This window comes from Centropristis striata, unplaced genomic scaffold (genome assembly GCF_030273125.1).
Source record: "Centropristis striata isolate RG_2023a ecotype Rhode Island unplaced genomic scaffold, C.striata_1.0 Scaffold_31, whole genome shotgun sequence".
NCBI classification, from domain to species: domain Eukaryota; kingdom Metazoa; phylum Chordata; class Actinopteri; order Perciformes; family Serranidae; genus Centropristis; species Centropristis striata.
In genome coordinates this window covers 77184-95000 of record NW_026739047.1, presented here as the reverse complement: position 1 = coordinate 95000, position 17817 = coordinate 77184, and the positions used below count along the sequence as shown (strand labels likewise).

The following is a 17817-nucleotide window of genomic DNA, read 5'->3' as shown; positions in this document are numbered from 1 at the left end:
TTTCTATCAGGTTCTACTCTTTATTTTACTCTATTCATCCTGTTTCTATCAGGTTCTACTCTTTATTTTACTCTATTCATCCTGTTTCTATCAGGTTCTACTCTTTATTTTACTCTATTCATCCTGTTTCTATCAGGTTCTACTCTTTATTTTACTCTATTCATCCTGTTTCTATCAGGTTCTACTCTTTATTTTACTCTATTCATCCTGTTTCTATCAGGTTCTACTCTTTATTTTACTCTATTCATCCTGTTTCTATCAGGTTCTACTCTTTATTTTACTCTATTCATCCTGTTTCTATCAGGTTCTACTCTTTATTTTACTCTATTCATCCTGTTTCTATCAGGTTCTACTCTTTATTTTACTCTATTCATCCTGTTTCTATCAGGTTCTACTCTTTATTTTACTCTATTCATCCTGTTTCTATCAGGTTCTACTCTTTATTTTACTCTATTCATCCTGTTTCTATCAGGTTCTACTCTTTATTTTACTCTATTCATCCTGTTTTCTATCAGGTTCTACTCTTTATTTTACTCTATTCATCCTGTTTCTATCAGGTTCTACTCTTTATTTTACTCTATTCATCCTGTTTCTATCAGGTTCTACTCTTTATTTTACTCTATTCATCCTGTTTCTATCAGGTTCTACTCTTTATTTTACTCTATTCATCCTGTTTCTATCAGGTTCTACTCTTTATTTTACTCTATTCCATCCTGTTTCTATCAGGTTCTACTCTTTATTTTACTCTATTCCATCCTGTTTTCTATCAGGTTCTACTCTTTATTTTACTCTATTCATCCTGTTTCTATCAGGTTCTACTCTTTATTTTACTCTATTCATCCTGTTTCTATCAGGTTCTACTCTTTATTTTACTCTATCCATCCTGTTTCTATCAGGTTCTACTCTTTATTTTACTCTATTCATCCTGTTTCTATCAGGTTCTACTCTTTATTTTACTCTATTCATCCTGTTTCTATCACGGTTCTACTCTTTATTTTACTCTATTCATCCTGTTTCTATCAGGTTCTACTCTTTATTTTACTCTATTCATCCTGTTTCTATCAGGTTCTACTCTTTATTTTACTCTATTCATCCTGTTTCTATCACGTTCTACTCTTTATTTTACTCTATTCATCCTGTTTCTATCAGGTTCTACTCTTTATTTTACTCTATTCATCCTGTTTCTATCAGGTTCTACTCTTTATTTTACTCTATTCATCCTGTTTCTATCAGGTTCTACTCTTTATTTTACTCTATTCATCCTGTTTCTATCAGGTTCTACTCTTTATTTTACTCTATTCATCCTGTTTCTATCAGGTTCTACTCTTTATTTTACTCTATTCATCCTGTTTCTATCAGGTTCTACTCTTTATTTTACTCTATTCATCCTGTTTCTATCAGGTTCTACTCTTTATTTTACTCTATTCATCCTGTTTCTATCAGGTTCTACTCTTTATTTTACTCTATTCATCCTGTTTCTATCAGGTTCTACTCTTTATTTTACTCTATTCATCCTGTTTCTATCAGGTTCTACTCTTTATTTTACTCTATTCATCCTGTTTCTATCAGGTTCTACTCTTTATTTTACTCTATTCATCCTGTTTCTATCAGGTTCTACTCTTTATTTTACTCTATTCATCCTGTTTCTATCAGGTTCTACTCTTTATTTTACTCTATTCATCCTGTTTCTATCAGGTTCTACTCTTTATTTTACTCTATTCATCCTGTTTCTATCAGGTTCTACTCTTTATTTTACTCTATTCATCCTGTTTCTATCAGGTTCTACTCTTTATTTTACTCTATTCATCCTGTTTCTATCAGGTTCTACTCTTTATTTTACTCTATTCATCCTGTTTCTATCAGGTTCTACTCTTTATTTTACTCTATTCATCCTGTTTTCTATCACGGTTCTACTCTTTATTTTACTCTATTCATCCTGTTTCTATCACGGTTCTACTCTTTATTTTACTCTATTCATCATGTTTCTATCAGGTTCTACTCTTTATTTTACTCTATTCATCCTGTTTCTATCAGGTTCTACTCTTTATTTTACTCTGTTCATCCTGTTTCTATCAGGTTCTACTCTTTATTTTACTCTGTTCATCCTGTTTCTATCAGGTTCTACTCTTTATTTTACTCTATTCATCCTGTTTCTATCTGGTTCTACTCTTTATTTTACTCTATCCATCCTGTTTCTATCAGGTTCTACTCTTTATTTTACTCTATTCATCCTGTTTCTATCTGGTTCTACTCTTTATTTTACTCTATTCATCCTGTTTCTATCAGGTTCTACTCTTTATTTTACTCTATTCATCCTGTTTCTATCAGGTTTCTACTCTTTATTTTACTCTATTCATCCTGTTTCTATCAGGTTCTACTCTTTATTTTACTCTATTCATCCTGTTTCTATCAGGTTCTACTCTTTATTTTACTCTATTCATCCTGTTTCTATCAGGTTCTACTCTTTATTTTACTCTATTCATCCTGTTTCTATCAGGTTCTACTCTTTATTTTACTCTGTTCATCCTGTTTCTATCAGGTTCTACTCTTTATTTTACTCTATTCATCCTGTTTCTATCAGGTTCTACTCTTTATTTTACTCTATTCATCCTGTTTCTATCAGGTTCTACTCTTTATTTTACTCTATTCATCCGGTTTCTATCAGGTTCTACTCTTTATTTTACTCTATTCATCCTGTTTCTATCAGATTCTACTCTTTATTCTACTCTATTCATCCTGTTTCTATCTGGTTCTACTCTTTATTTTACTCTATAATAATAATAATAATAATAATAATAATAATGATATAATAATAATGATATAATAATAATAATAATGTAAATAATAATAATAATGATATAATAATAATAATAATGATAGTGATATAATAATAATAATAATAATAATAATAATAATAATATAATAATGATATAATAATAATAATATAATAATGATATAATAATAATAATAATAATAATAATAATAATCATATAAAAATAATGAAATAATAATAATAATAATAATAATGATAATAATGATATAATATAATAATAATAATAATAATAATTATGTCATAATAATAATGATATAATAATAATATTAATAATAATAATGATATAATAATAATAATAATAATAATAATATAAATAATAATAATAATAATAATAATGATAATGATAATGATGATAATGATATAATAGTAAAATTAATAATAATAATAATAATGTTTCAGGGGGCTGGGACCTCAGACTGCGTCCTGACGGAGATTTTGGCCTCCAGAACCAACGAACAGATCAAAGCTTTCACTGATGTTTATCTGGAAGGTAAATATTAGAATTAAACTGAGATTCTTCACTTTTTGTCAGTGTTTTATGTTTTCTATTCAAATATCAGAATCAGAATCAGAATCAGAGTCGTGAGTTGGTTTTGTGTGTTTTCTTCCACAGAAACAGAGAAGAAGTTGACCCTTGACCTGAAGGGAGAAGTTTCTGGAGACTATGGAGACGCACTGCTCATCCTGGCTGAGGTCTCTCTCCACATACACATCTATACATATATATATACATATATACATATATACACATACACATCTATACATATATACATATATACACATACACATCTATACATATATATACATATATACATATATACACATACACATCTATACATATATATATACATATATACATATATACACATACACATCTATACATATATATATATACATATATACATATATACACATACACATCTATACATATATATACATATATATACATATATACACATACACATCTATACATATATACACATCTACATATATATACACATACACATCTATACATATATATACATATATACATATATACACATACACATCTATACATATATATACATATGTTCATATATACATATATACATATATACATATATATACATATATACATCTATACATATATATACATATATACATATATATACATCTATACATATATACATATATACACATCTACATATATATATATACATAAACATCTATACATATATATACATATATACATATATACATATACATCTACATATATATATACATAAACAGTCTATACATACATCTATATATACATTTATATAGACTAAAAAAATCAATATATACATATATATATATACATAAAAATATATATATACATATACATCTATATCTTTATATATATGTATATATATATATATATATATACACATAAACAGTCTATATATACATATATATGTGTATATATATATATATATATATATATATATACGTAAACAGTCTTTATATATATATATATATATATGTATGTATGTATATATATACACATAAACAGTCTATATATATAAATATATATATATACATAAACATCTATCTATTCATGTATAAACAGGAGCAGCTGAGAAATGTTTGTGTCGTGAGAGAAACAAAGAGCAGATCTTCATGTAATTATCATAATTATTAAACATAAAGGAAGAAAAACAAGTTCTGCTGGTTTCAACGACACGACGAGGAAGTGACAGGCAGCGTTAGTGTTTAACAGGGAGCAAAGCATGGAAATAAGGCTAGCAATACAAACAGAAATATAGGAATAAATACATCAAATAAGGCTAGCAATACAAACAGAAATATAGGAATAAATACATCAAATAAGGCTAGCAATACAAACAGAAATATAGGAATAAATACATCAAATAAGGCTAGCAATACAATAAAAATATAGGAATAAATACATCAAATAAGGCTAGCAATACAATAAAAATATAGGAATAAATACATCAAATAAGGCTAGCAATACAAACAGAAATATAGGAATAAATACATCAAATAAGGCTAGCAATACAAACAGAAATATAGGAATAAATACATCAAATAAGGCTAGCAATACAAACAGAAATATAGGAATAAATACATCAAATAAGGCTAGCAATACAAACAGAAATATAGGAATAAATACATCAAATAAGGCTAGCAATACAATAAAAATATAGGAATAAATACATCAAATAAGGCTAGCAATACAATAAAAATATAGGAATAAATACATCAAATAAGGCTAGCAATACAAACAGAAATATAGGAATAAATACATCAAATAAGGCTAGCAATACGAACAGAAATATAGGAATAAATACATCAAATAAGGCTAGCAATACATACAGAAATATAAGAATAAATACATCAAATAAGGCTAGCAATACAAACAGAAATATAGGAATAAATACATAAAATAAGGCTAGCAACACAAACAGAAATATAGGAATAAATACATAAAATAAGGCTAGCAATACAAACAGAAATATAGGAATAAATAGATCAAATAAGGCTAGCAATACAAACAGAAATATAAGAATAAATACATAAAATAAGGGGAACAATATAAACAAAAATATAGGAATAAATACATAAAATAAGGGGAACAATATAAACAAAAATATAAGAATAAATACATAAAATAAGGAGAACAATGAAAACAAAAAAATGAGAATGAATACATAAAAAAAGGGGAACAATACAATTTAAATAAAATAAATTAAATAAATAAAATGAGGGAAACAATAAAAAAAAGAATAAATAAATAAAATGAGGGAAATAAAACCAATGTTAAAAAAAAAATCTTTAAATAAATAAAATTAGGGGGAACAATAAAAAATACAAATACAAAATAAATAAAATAGGGTCACCAATAACACCAATAACCAAAAATAAAATGAATTAAATAAAATAAGCGGAAAAATAAAATTTCAATAAAATGAATTAAATAAAATAAGGGGAACAATAAAATTCAAATAAATTAAATACATAAAATGAGAGGGAACAATACAATTTAAATATATTAAATAAATAAATCAAATCGGGGGAACAATAACATTTCAATTAAATTAAATTAATAAATAAAATAAGGGGAACAATAAAATACAATAAATAAACAAAATGAGGGGGGGCAATACAATTTAAATTAAATAAATTAATTAAAACAAAACAAACAAATAAATGAATAAATAAAATAAGAGGAATAATACAATTTGAAATAAAAAAAAGTTGAAGTAGAGAACCAATAAAATGAAAGTAAATAAAATAAATTAAATGAGGAGAATAAAAACAACATAAACAGAAAAATCTTAAACAAACAAAAACAAAAAGATAAAATAAGGGGAACAATCAATTTGAAATAACAAAGTAGAAGTAGGGAATTAATAAAATGTTAAAAATAAAATAAAATAAAGGGAGCAATACAATTAAAACAGAATATCCCAAATAAATAAACAAAATGAGGAGAATAAAAAAACAATATAAATAAAAAAAATCTTTAAATAAATAAGATGAGGGGGAACAAAAATAAATGAATGAATGAATGAATGAATGAATGAATGAATGAATGAATGAATGAATAAATAAATAAATAAATAAATAAAGCAAAAAAAGGTAAACTAGCAAATCAATGAAATTAAAATAAATTCCATTCATTCATTCATTAAATGAGGGGACCAATAAAATCAAAACAAAATAATCAAAATAAATCAAGAAAAGAGGTGAATACATTTTTTAAATCCTTAAATAAATAAAATGAGGAGAATAAAAAAACATTGTAATTGAAAAAAATCTTTAAATGAATAAAATGAGGGGAAACAATAAAAAAAAATTAAGAAATATAAAAAATAAATAAATAAATAGAATAAAGGGAACAATAAAAAGCTTAAGTGGGGAACCAATAAAATTAAAATAGATTTGATTCATTAATGTATTATTTAAATGAGGGGAACAATAAAATTAAAACCAAATATTTAAAATTAATGAATTAAATGAGAATAAAAAAATATTTAAAAAATCATTCAATAGATAAAATGAGGGGATAACAACAACATTAAAAAATAAAATAAATAAAGAAAATGAGTAGAATAAAAAACAATGTAAATCAAAAAAATCGTTAAATAAATAAAATGAGGGGATAAAAATAACATTAAAAAATAAAATAAATAAATAAATAAAATGAGTAGAATAAAAAACAATGTAAATCAAAAAAATCGTTAAATAAATAAAATAAATTAAAGGGAATAATAAAAAGTTAAAGTAGCGAACCAATAAAATTAAATTAAATTTCATTCATTTATTAAATGAGGGGGAAAATAAAGTTAAAACTAAAATATTTAAAATAAATCTATTAAATGAGGAGAATAAAAAAAATAAATAAAAAAAATCTTGAAATAAATAGAAATGAGGGGAAACAATAAAAATAAAACAAAACAAAAATAAATAAATAAATAAAATAACGGGGACAATAAAAAGTTAAAGTAGGGAACCAATAAAATAAAAATATATAAAATGAAAAAAAATGCATAAATAAAATGAGGGGAACAATATAACTAAAACAAAATATATGAAATAAATAAATGAATAAAATGAGGAGGATAAAAAAAACATCGTTAAACAATTAAAATGAGGTGAAATAATAAAAATAAAAACAAATGGGAACAAAACAATCAAAAATAAATAAATAAATAAAAGGAACAATCAAATTAAAACAAAATATCTAGAATAAATAAATAAATAAAATGACGAGAATAAAAGTGATGTAAACACAAAAATCTTTAAATGAAAGAAATGAACAATAAACAAAAATAAATATGTAAAATGAGGGGGAACAATGAAAATAATAATGAAACAAAGTGAAAATAAGAAAACAAAATGAGGGGATAGCAATAACATTAAAAAGTAAAATAAATGAGTAAAATGAGTAGAATAAAAAACAATGTAAATCAAAAAAATCGTTAAATAAATAAAAATGAGGAGAAACAACTAAAAAAAAAAAAAAAAAAAAAAAAAAAAAAATTAAAGGGAACAATAAAAAGTTAAAGTAGCGAACCAATAAAATGAAATGAAATTTCATTCATTCATTAAATGAGGGGGAAAATACAATTAAAACAAAAATATTTAAAATAAATCTATTAAATGAGGAGAATAAAAATTTTTTTTTTAAAATCTTGAAATATATAGAAATGAGGGGAAACAATAAAACAAACAAAACAATCAAAAATGAATAAATAAATAAAAATAAAATTAAAACACAATATCTAGAATAAATAAATAAATAAAATGACGAGAATAAAAGTGATGTAAAAAAATCTTTAAATGAAAGAAATGAGGGGAAAAACAATAAACAAAAATAAATATGTAAAATGAGGGGGAACAATGAAAATAATAATGAAACAAAACGAAAATCAGTAAACAAAATGAGGGGATAGCAATAACATTAAAAAGTAAAATAAATGAGTAAAATGAGTAGAATAAAAAACAATGTAAATCAAAAAAATCGTTAAATCAATAAAAATGAGGAGAAACAACTAAAAAATAAAAACAAAAAATAAAAAATAAATTAAAGGGAACAATAAAAAGTTAAAGTAGCAAACCAATAAAATTAAATGAAATTTCATTCATTCATTAAATGAGGGGGAAAATAAAATTAAAAAAAATATATTAAAAAAAAATGAGGAGAATAAAAAAAAACATTTTTTAAAAATATTGAAATAAATAGAAGTGAGGGGAAACAATAAAAATAAAACAAAACAAAACAAAAATAAATAAATAAATAAAATAACGGGGACAATAAAAAGTTAAAGTAGGGAACCAATAAAATTAAAATATATAAAATGAAATAAAATGCATAAATAAAATGAAATATATATATATAAATATATAAATAAAATGGGGAACAATAAAAATAATGATGAAACAAAACGAAAATAAGAAAATAAAATGAGGGGATAGCAATAACATTAAAAAGTAAAATAAATGAGTAAAATGAGGATGCTTATTGGTCTAAAATGCTGTTTCTGTTTGCAGGGCGAGAGGGAGACCACGCTGGATGAAGATCAGGCGAAAGAAGACGCCAAGGTGACGCATGAAGCTCGTTTGAACTTGTTTTATAGAGGAATAGTTTTCATATTTTCTCTTTATGTTATATATATATATGTTGTGTTTCTGTCTCCAGACTCTTTACGAGGCTGGAGAGAAGAAATGGGGCACCGATGAGTCAAAGTTCATTGAAATCCTCTGCCAGAGAAGCATCCCGCAGCTCAGACGGAGTACGTCATGGTTTCACTTTATTCTGTTACATTTAGACTGGAATAAAGCTCTTATTATTTACAATAATCAGAAAGACATTCATTTTTATGTCTTAAGATATTGTGCTTTAATTTTATTATTATTTTCCCCTCATTTTATTTATTTATTTTATTCATTTTCATTTTATTGGTTGTCTACTTCAACTTTTTTATTACAAATTGTATTGTTCCACTTATTTTATGTATTTATTTTTGTTTGTTTTGTTTTTAATTTTATTGTCCCCCCCCCCCCTTTTATTTATTTATTTTTATTTAATTTATTTTACTTGTTTTGTTTACATTGTTTTTATTGTCCTCATTTCATTTATTGTCCCTTTGTTTTATTTATTTTTAAAAAAAAATTTAATTTATTTAAATTGTTCCCCTTATTTTATTTATTTATTCATTTTTGTTTTGTTTTTAATTTTATTGTCCTTCTTATTTTATTTCATTTATTTTAATTTGATTGTTCCCTTTATTTTATTTATTTATTTAATTTATTTTAATTTTATTGTTCCCCTCGTTTTATTTATTTGTTTTATTTCATTCATTTTCATTTCATTGTTTCCCTTATTTTATTTATTTATTTCATTTTATTTATTTTAATTTTATTGTTCCCCTTTTTTATTTTTTTATTTTATTTTGTCGTCCCCCCTTATTTTATTTATTTGTTTATTTTTGTTTTGTTTTTAATGTTATTGTCCTTCTTATTTAATTTATTTTAATTTTATTGTTCCCCTTTTTTATTTTATTTTGTTGTCCCCCCTTATTTTATTTATTTATTTTTGTTTGTTTTGTTTTAAATTTTATTGTTCCCCTTATTTTATTTATTTATTTTATTTTATTTATTTAAATTTTATTGCCCCCCTTATTTTATTTATTTATTTCATTTATGTTATTCTTCCCCTTATTTATTTTTTATTTTATTTTATTTTATTTTATTTTATTTTATTGTTCCCCTCATTTTATTTAATTATTTTATTTATTCAAATTTTATTGTTCCCCTCATTTTATTTAATTATTTTATTTATTCAAATTTTATTGTTCCCCTTATTTTATTTATTTAAATTTTACTGTCCCCCTCATTTAATTTATTTGTTATTTATTTCATTTATTTTATTTCATTTATTGTATTTATTTATTTTTATTTCATTTATTTTTATTTTACTGTCCCCCCCTTTATTTTATTTATTTATTTTTATTTGTTTTGTTTTTAATTTCATTGTTCCCCTTATTTTATTTTATCTATTTTTATTTTATTGTCCCCCCCTTATTTTATTTATTTATTTTACAATTTATTTTGTTTACATTGTTTTTATTGTCCTCTTTGCATTCATTTTAATTTTTTTTTGTCATTACTGTTCCCCTCATTTACAGCCTTTCACCTCTCGTTATCTCTTTGGATAAAATGATTTTGTAGAATAGTAGAATTGTAAATATAAAGTGATGATTTTTGGTTCTTGCAGCTCTTGTTGAATACAAGAAGATCAGCGGGAAAACTCTTCAGGAGAGCATCCAGGGAGAGATCTCAGGAGACCTGGAGGAGCTGCTGCTGGCCATCGGTCAGCTTTAACTCTGTCATTCTGACATATTATATCATATTATATTTATCATATTATATATATTATATTAACACTGTATGGCCGAACGTTTGTGGACAGAATCGTGTGGAAAAAGTAGATATTTACCAACAAAACTGTTCACTTTTTAACATTTAATATGAACATTTCTTTGTATAAATGTTGTTTTTTTCTGCAGTGAAATGTGTGAAGAGCGTGCCGGCCTACTTTGCAGAGCGTCTCTATTACTGCATGAAGGTGAATTTATTGTTTTTATTGCATATGTTTCACTGTAAGATTATTATAAAGGAAAAAATATGCATAAATGATGCTGAACTGTTCAGCAGAAAGACGTTTTGATCAAATGTCTGAAGTAAATGAGCAGTTTTTAGTATAGATGGCCTTCCTTTGCAGATTTGCCACTTTTAATCTTGTAAATCTGCAACTTTTTCTTGCAGATTTGCCACTTTAATCTAATAAATCTGCAACTTTTTTCTTGTAGATTTGCCACTTTAATCTAATAAATCTGCAACTTTTTTCTTGTAGATTTGCCACTTTAATCTAGTAAATCTGCAACTTTTTTCTTGTAGCTTTGCCACTTTAATCTAGTAAATCTGCAACTTTTTTCTTGTAGATTTGCCACTTTAATCTAGTAAATCTGCAACTTTTTTCTTGTAGATTTGCCACTTTAATCTAGTAAATCTGCAACTTTTTTCTTGTAGATTTGCCACTTTTAATCTAGTAAATCTGCAACTTTTTCTTGTAGATTTGCCACTTTAATCTTATAAATCTGCAACTTTTTTCTTGTAGATTTGCCACTTTAATCTAGTAAATCTGCAACTTTTTTCTTGTAGATTTGCCACTTTAATCTAGGAAAATTTGCAACTTTTTTCTTGTAGATTTGCCACTTTAATCTAGTAAATCTGCAACTTTTTTCTTGTAGATTTGCCACTTTAATCTAGTAAATCTGCAACTTTTTTCTTGTAGATTTGCCTCTTTAAATCTCATAAACCTGCGACTTTTTTCCTCGTAGATTTGCCACTTTAATCTCATAAATCTGTGACTTTATTCTCGTAGATTTACCACTTTTAAACTCGTAAATCTGCAACTTTTTTTCTCATAGATTCGCCACTTTAATCTTGTAAATCTGCAATTTTTCCCCGCACATTTATCACTTTTTATCTCGTAAATCTGCGACTTTTTTTCTCTTAGATTTGCCTCTTTAAACCTTGTAAACCTGCAACTTTTTTCTCGTAGATTTGCCACTTTTAAACTTGTAAATCTGCAACTTTTGTTGTCACATATTTGCCACTTTAATCTCATGAATCTGTGACTTTTTTCTCACAGATTTTCCACTTTAATCTTGTAAATCTGCAACTTTTTCTCGTAGATTTGCCACTTTAAATCTTGTAAATCTGCAACTTTTTTTCTCACAGATTTGCCACTTTAATCTCATAAATCTGTGACTTTTTTCTCGTAGATTTGCCACTTTAAATCTTGTAAATCTGCAACATTTTTTCTCGTAGATTTGCCACTTTAATCTTGTAAATCTGCAATTTTTCCCCGCACATTTATCACTTTTTATCTCGTAAACCTGCGATTTTTTCTCGTAGATTTGCCACTTTAAATTTCATAAATCTGCAACTTTTTTCTCTTCGATTTGCCTCTTTAAATCTCGTAAACCTGCGACTTTTTTCTCGTAGATTTGCCATTTTAATCTCATAAATCTGCAACTTTTTTCTCGTAGATTCGCCGCTTTAATCTTGTAAATCTGCAATTTTTCAACGCACATTTATCACTTTTTATCTCGTAAATCTGCGACTTTTGTCCTTGTGGATTTACTCTTAATCTCAGAAATCTGCAACATTTTTTCACGTAGATTTGCTACTTTAAATCTCGTAAATCTGCAACTTTTTTCTCTTCGATTTGCCTCTTTAAACCTTGTAAACCTGCAACTTTTTTTCTCACAGATTTGCCACATTTTTCTCATAAATCTGCAACGTTTATACCCATGGATTTGCCACTTTTAATCTTGTAAACCTGCGACTTTTTTCTCGTAGATTTGCCACTTTAAATCTCGTAAATCTTTTTTTCATACTTGGCCCTGCGACAGAATTGTTTGTGTGTTTGTTTTCCTGTTTTGTTAATCTTGTTGTTTCCTCTCAGGGCGGAGGAACAGACGAGTCGACTCTGATCCGGATCATGGTGAGCCGCTCTGAGATCGACATGCTGGACATCAGAGCCGAGTTCAAGAAGCTCTACGAGTACTCGCTGCACTCGGCCATCGAGGTGAGAAACAAATTAACCATTTAATCTAACGTCACATAGACTGACTCTCTGCTTCTGCTCAGAAAAAACACAAAATGACAACAAATAGATGTAAAAATGAACAAAAAAGTCACAAAATGACAACAAATAGATGTAAAAATAAACAAAAAAGTCACAAAACAACCAAAAAATAGATGTAAAAATTACCAGAAAATAACACAAAATTATCGAAATAGACACAAAACAACCACAAATAGATGCAAAAATGACAAAAAAAACACAAAATGACAACAAATAGATGTAAAAATTACCAAAAAAGTCACAAAACAACCAAAAAATAGATGTAAAAATGACCAAAAAAGACAAAAAATTATAAAAAAATAGATGCAAAAATTACCAAAAATAGATGTAAAAATGACCAAAAAATTATTTTAAAAAATAGATGCAAAAATTACCAAAAATAGATGTAAAAATGACCAAAAAAAGACACAAAACAACCAAAAAATATATGCAAAAATGACCAAAAATAGATGTAAAAATGACCAAAAAAAGACAAAAAAATATTTTAAAAAAATAGATTGAAAAATTACCAAAAAAGACAAAAAAATATTTTAAAAAAATAGATTGAAAAATTACCAAAAATAGATGCAAAAATGAACAAAAAATGACACAAAATTATCGAAATATACACAAATTGACCAAAAATAGATGCAAAAATGAACAAAAAATGACACAAAATTATCGAAATAGACACAAATTGAACAAAAATAGATGCAAAAATGACCAAAAAAGACAAAAAATTATAAAAAAAAATAAATGTAAAAATGAACAAAATAGACACAAATTGACCAAAAATAGATGCAAAAATGACCAAAAAAAAAGACACAAAATTATGAAAATTAAAAAAAAGATGCAAAAATGAACAAAAAATGACAAAATTGTCGAAATAGACACAAATTGACCAAAAATAGATGTAAAAATGACCAAAAAAGACACAATGTAAAAAAAATACAGTCATGGAAAAAAAAAATGAAACCACCTTGTTTTCTTCAACGTCTTGTTCATTTTAGTGTCTGGTTCACTTCATTGTTTTGTGCGTTGACTTGTAGATAATGCACTTTAAAAAAAAAATCAGTATTTGCCTCTGAAGTGAAGCTGAGTAGTTTTGTAAAGTGTCAGAAACTGGATGTTTGAGTGACAGCGTGTTAATATAAAGCAGTTATTAGAGTCGTTGTTGTTGTTATTGTTGTTGTTGTGAAGTTAAGAGTAGTGATAAAAAAAGGGTTTTTATTCAAAAAGTAAGAAGTGAAAACAAAAAATGAGGACGTGTGATGATCAAAAACAAGTTATTGGAGGAAAACCTGCAATAGTGAACGATGAAATCAATTTATTGCAAAGACATAGAATATAAAAAAAGACAAAAATAGATGTAAAAATGACCAAAAAAGACACAAAAGTATAAAAAAATGGATGCACAGATTATCAAAAAATGAATCGAAATAGACACAAATTGACCAAAAATAGATGCAAAAATGACAAAAAAAAACACAAAATGACAACAAATAGATGTGAAAATGAACAGAAAAGACACAAAACAACCAAAAATAGATGCAAAAATGACAAAAAAAACACAAAATGACAACAAATAGATGTAAAAATGAACAAAAAAGATACAAAACAACCAAAAAATAGATGTAAAAATGACCAGAAAATAATACAAAATTATCGAAATAGACACAAAACAACCAAAAATAGATGCAAAAATGACAAAAAAAACACAAAATGACAACAAATAGATGTGAAAATGATAAGAAAAAAGACACAAAACAACCAAAAAATAGATGTGAAAATGACCAAAAAAGTCACATACAACCAACAAAATAGATGCAAAAATGACCAAAAAACACACAAAAGTATAAAAAAAATTGATGCAAAGATTATCAAAAAATGACTCAAAATGATCAAAATTGACACAAATTGACCAAAAATAGATGTAAAAATGACAAAATAGACACAAATTGACCAAAAAAAGGATGTAAAAATGACCAAAAGACTATTCAAATAAGCTTTAGAATTTAATAAGTATATTACATAATTCTAATTAGTTGTTTTTTAATAAATGAGCTCAGTGCCGTTACTAAATGATTCGTTAATTAATATTTAGGACGGGTCACTTTAGACCATGTTGGGCATCAAAGGGTTAATAAAACTGATGTGCACGTCATTGAAACGAATGTTTAAAAAGCTGAGTAATATATATATATGTATATATATATATATTAACATATAAATCTTAAACTCTGCTCTGTTTCAGTCTGATTGTGGAGGAGAATTCGGAAAGTCGCTGCTAGTGATTTGTGGAGGAGATGATGAGTAACATCCACGACTTGCTCTTGTAAATTTGTGTCGACTTTATAAACTTGCACACAGAATTTATTTAGGAAACAATGAAAACAGCTTTTATCACGTTTCCATGCATTTATTGCTTCATTCACACTATAATATTTCTTCTGCCTGTTGTTGTGAAGTCTTTACATTTAGAAGATGTTACAAAAAATGTTACAGTAAAAATAAAATTTTGAAAAATCAGCACTATAGAAGAAAGTACACAGTAAAAAGTGACTTTAATTTAATAAAAATATGAGATTATATGGCAATAATGACTCTGTCCAGCTCTTAATGATTGATTGATTGTTTGTTTGTTGTGTTTTTACTGTTTAATTTGCATCAGAAGGCTAAATATAAATGTATGATTTAATATATATTTGCCAATGGAATAAAAATAATTGACAGAAATTTTGATGGTTTGAGGGTTTCTTTTAATGTATTTTGTGATATATATTATATTATTATTTATATATTATATTATTATATTACTTATCTCTATGGAAAAGCGACGTAATTGTAGATTTTTTTTAAACGTCTACTTCTCCAGCTTTATTTATTTTTTTATTTTTTTATTTTTTTATTTATCATATTGATCATATTGCTGAATGTAAAAGTAAGACAACTTTCTGTTCTGCTCTTACAATAATACTTTAAATATAATGAAAAAAATGTAAAAAGAAATTGTAAAAAAAAAAAAAAAAAAAGTGTCTGGCAGCAAAACTTGCCAAACATTTACCGTCATAATAAATAAAAATTAAAAAAAGGTGAATATATATTTAAATACATTTATAAATACAAACATTTACTGCATCATTTTACAGGGTTTTTCTTGTTTTTTGCTACATTAAGTGCAAATGCGATAAAGACAAATACTTTTATTACAAATATTAACCATAAAATGGATGATGAAATATGTAAATTAATGTAATGGGACAAATTATTCATTTTTTTATTTTTTTATTTATCATTTTGCTGAATGTAATATTAAGAGAACTTTCTGTTCTGCTCTTACAATAAAACTTTAAATGTAATGTAAAAATAAATAAATAAATAGGGAAAAACAGTAAAAAAAGCAAAAGTTGTGAAAAAATAACTATATATTTATATATATTTTAAATATAGACATTTACTGTATCATTTTACATGGTTTTTCTTGTTTTTTTTTCTACATTAAGTGCAAATGTCACAATGAAAAATACTTTTATTACAAATATTAACCATAAAATGGAATTTTGATGAAATATGTAAATTAATATAATGGGACAAATTATTCATTTATTTATCATTTTGCTGAATGTAAAAAAAAAAGTAAATTTCTGTTCTGCTCTTACATTAAAACTTTAAATATAATGTAAAAATAAATAAATAAATAAATAGGGGGGAAAACAGTAAAAAGTCTGGCAGCAAAAGTTGGCAAAAAAAAAGTAAATATATATTTATATACATTTTTTTAACTACAGACATTTACTGTATATTATCTATTTTTGAAGAAACAAAAATATTTAATCTTCTGAAAAATAATTGTATTGTTTAGTGCTATTTGACGGTAAGTGTTCTGTGTCCTGCCGCCAGTTTTTACTTTTTTTTAACTTTATTTTTATGTTTTTCCCGGTGCAGCAGATTTATTTTATATTAATCCTCCAATGGGCGTTTTTAGTGACCTTTTCCATTTATTCTCCTGCTCTAATCTCATCCTCTCTCTGACTGTTTCTGATGAAGTCTTGGAGTTTTTATTTCTGCAGCTCTTTGTTTCAGACAAATGACCTGGGGGCCTCTGGAGGCAGTATCACAATGACCAAAAAAAGACACAAAATGACCCAAAATATATGCAAAAATGACCCAAAAAGACACAAAAATGACCAAAAAACCCCACAAAATGACCAAAAAAGACACAAAATCACCAAAAAGACACAACAATGACCAAAAAGACACAAAATGACCCAAACTATATGCAAAAATGACCCTGAAAGACACAAAAATTACCAAAAAAAACACAAAATGACCCAAAAAGACACAAACATTACCAAAAAAAACAACACAAAATGACCAAAATAGACAAAAAATTACCAAAAATGACCAAAAAGACACAAAATGACCCAAACTATATCCAAAAATAACCCAAAAAGACAAAAATTACAGAAAAACCCCACAAAATTACCAAAATAGACAAAAAATGACCAAAAAAGACACAAAATGACCCAAACTATATGCAAAAATGACCCTAAAAGACACAAAAATTACCAAAAAAAAAACACAACAATGACCAAAAAGACACAAAATGACCCAAACTATATGCAAAAATGACCCAAAAAGACAAAAATTACAGAAAAACCCCACAAAATTACCAAAATAGACAAAAAATGACCAGAAAAGACACAAAATGACCCAAACTATATGCAAAAATGACCCTAAAAGACACAAAAATTACCAAAAAAAAACACAAAATGACCAAAATAGACAAAAAATTACCAAA

The 17817-nt window shown here is 25.5% G+C and overlaps 1 protein-coding gene across 1 annotated transcript in view; it reads left to right on the top strand.

Moving 5' to 3' along the window:
- Window positions 1–15669, top strand: part of LOC131968015 (annexin A3-like) — a gene marked incomplete at its 5' end in the record, with an annotated part of 18376 nt that extends 2707 nt beyond the window's left edge. The window contains 8 exons of the mRNA XM_059328763.1: window positions 3233–3323; window positions 3447–3526; window positions 8870–8920; window positions 9018–9111; window positions 10596–10691; window positions 10888–10946; window positions 12855–12977; window positions 15271–15669. Coding sequence (XP_059184746.1) covers window positions 3233–3323; window positions 3447–3526; window positions 8870–8920; window positions 9018–9111; window positions 10596–10691; window positions 10888–10946; window positions 12855–12977; window positions 15271–15333 — 657 coding nt within the window. The remainder of the gene's footprint in view (window positions 1–3232; window positions 3324–3446; window positions 3527–8869; window positions 8921–9017; window positions 9112–10595; window positions 10692–10887; window positions 10947–12854; window positions 12978–15270) is intronic.
- Window positions 15670–17817: the final 2148 nt, after the last annotated feature.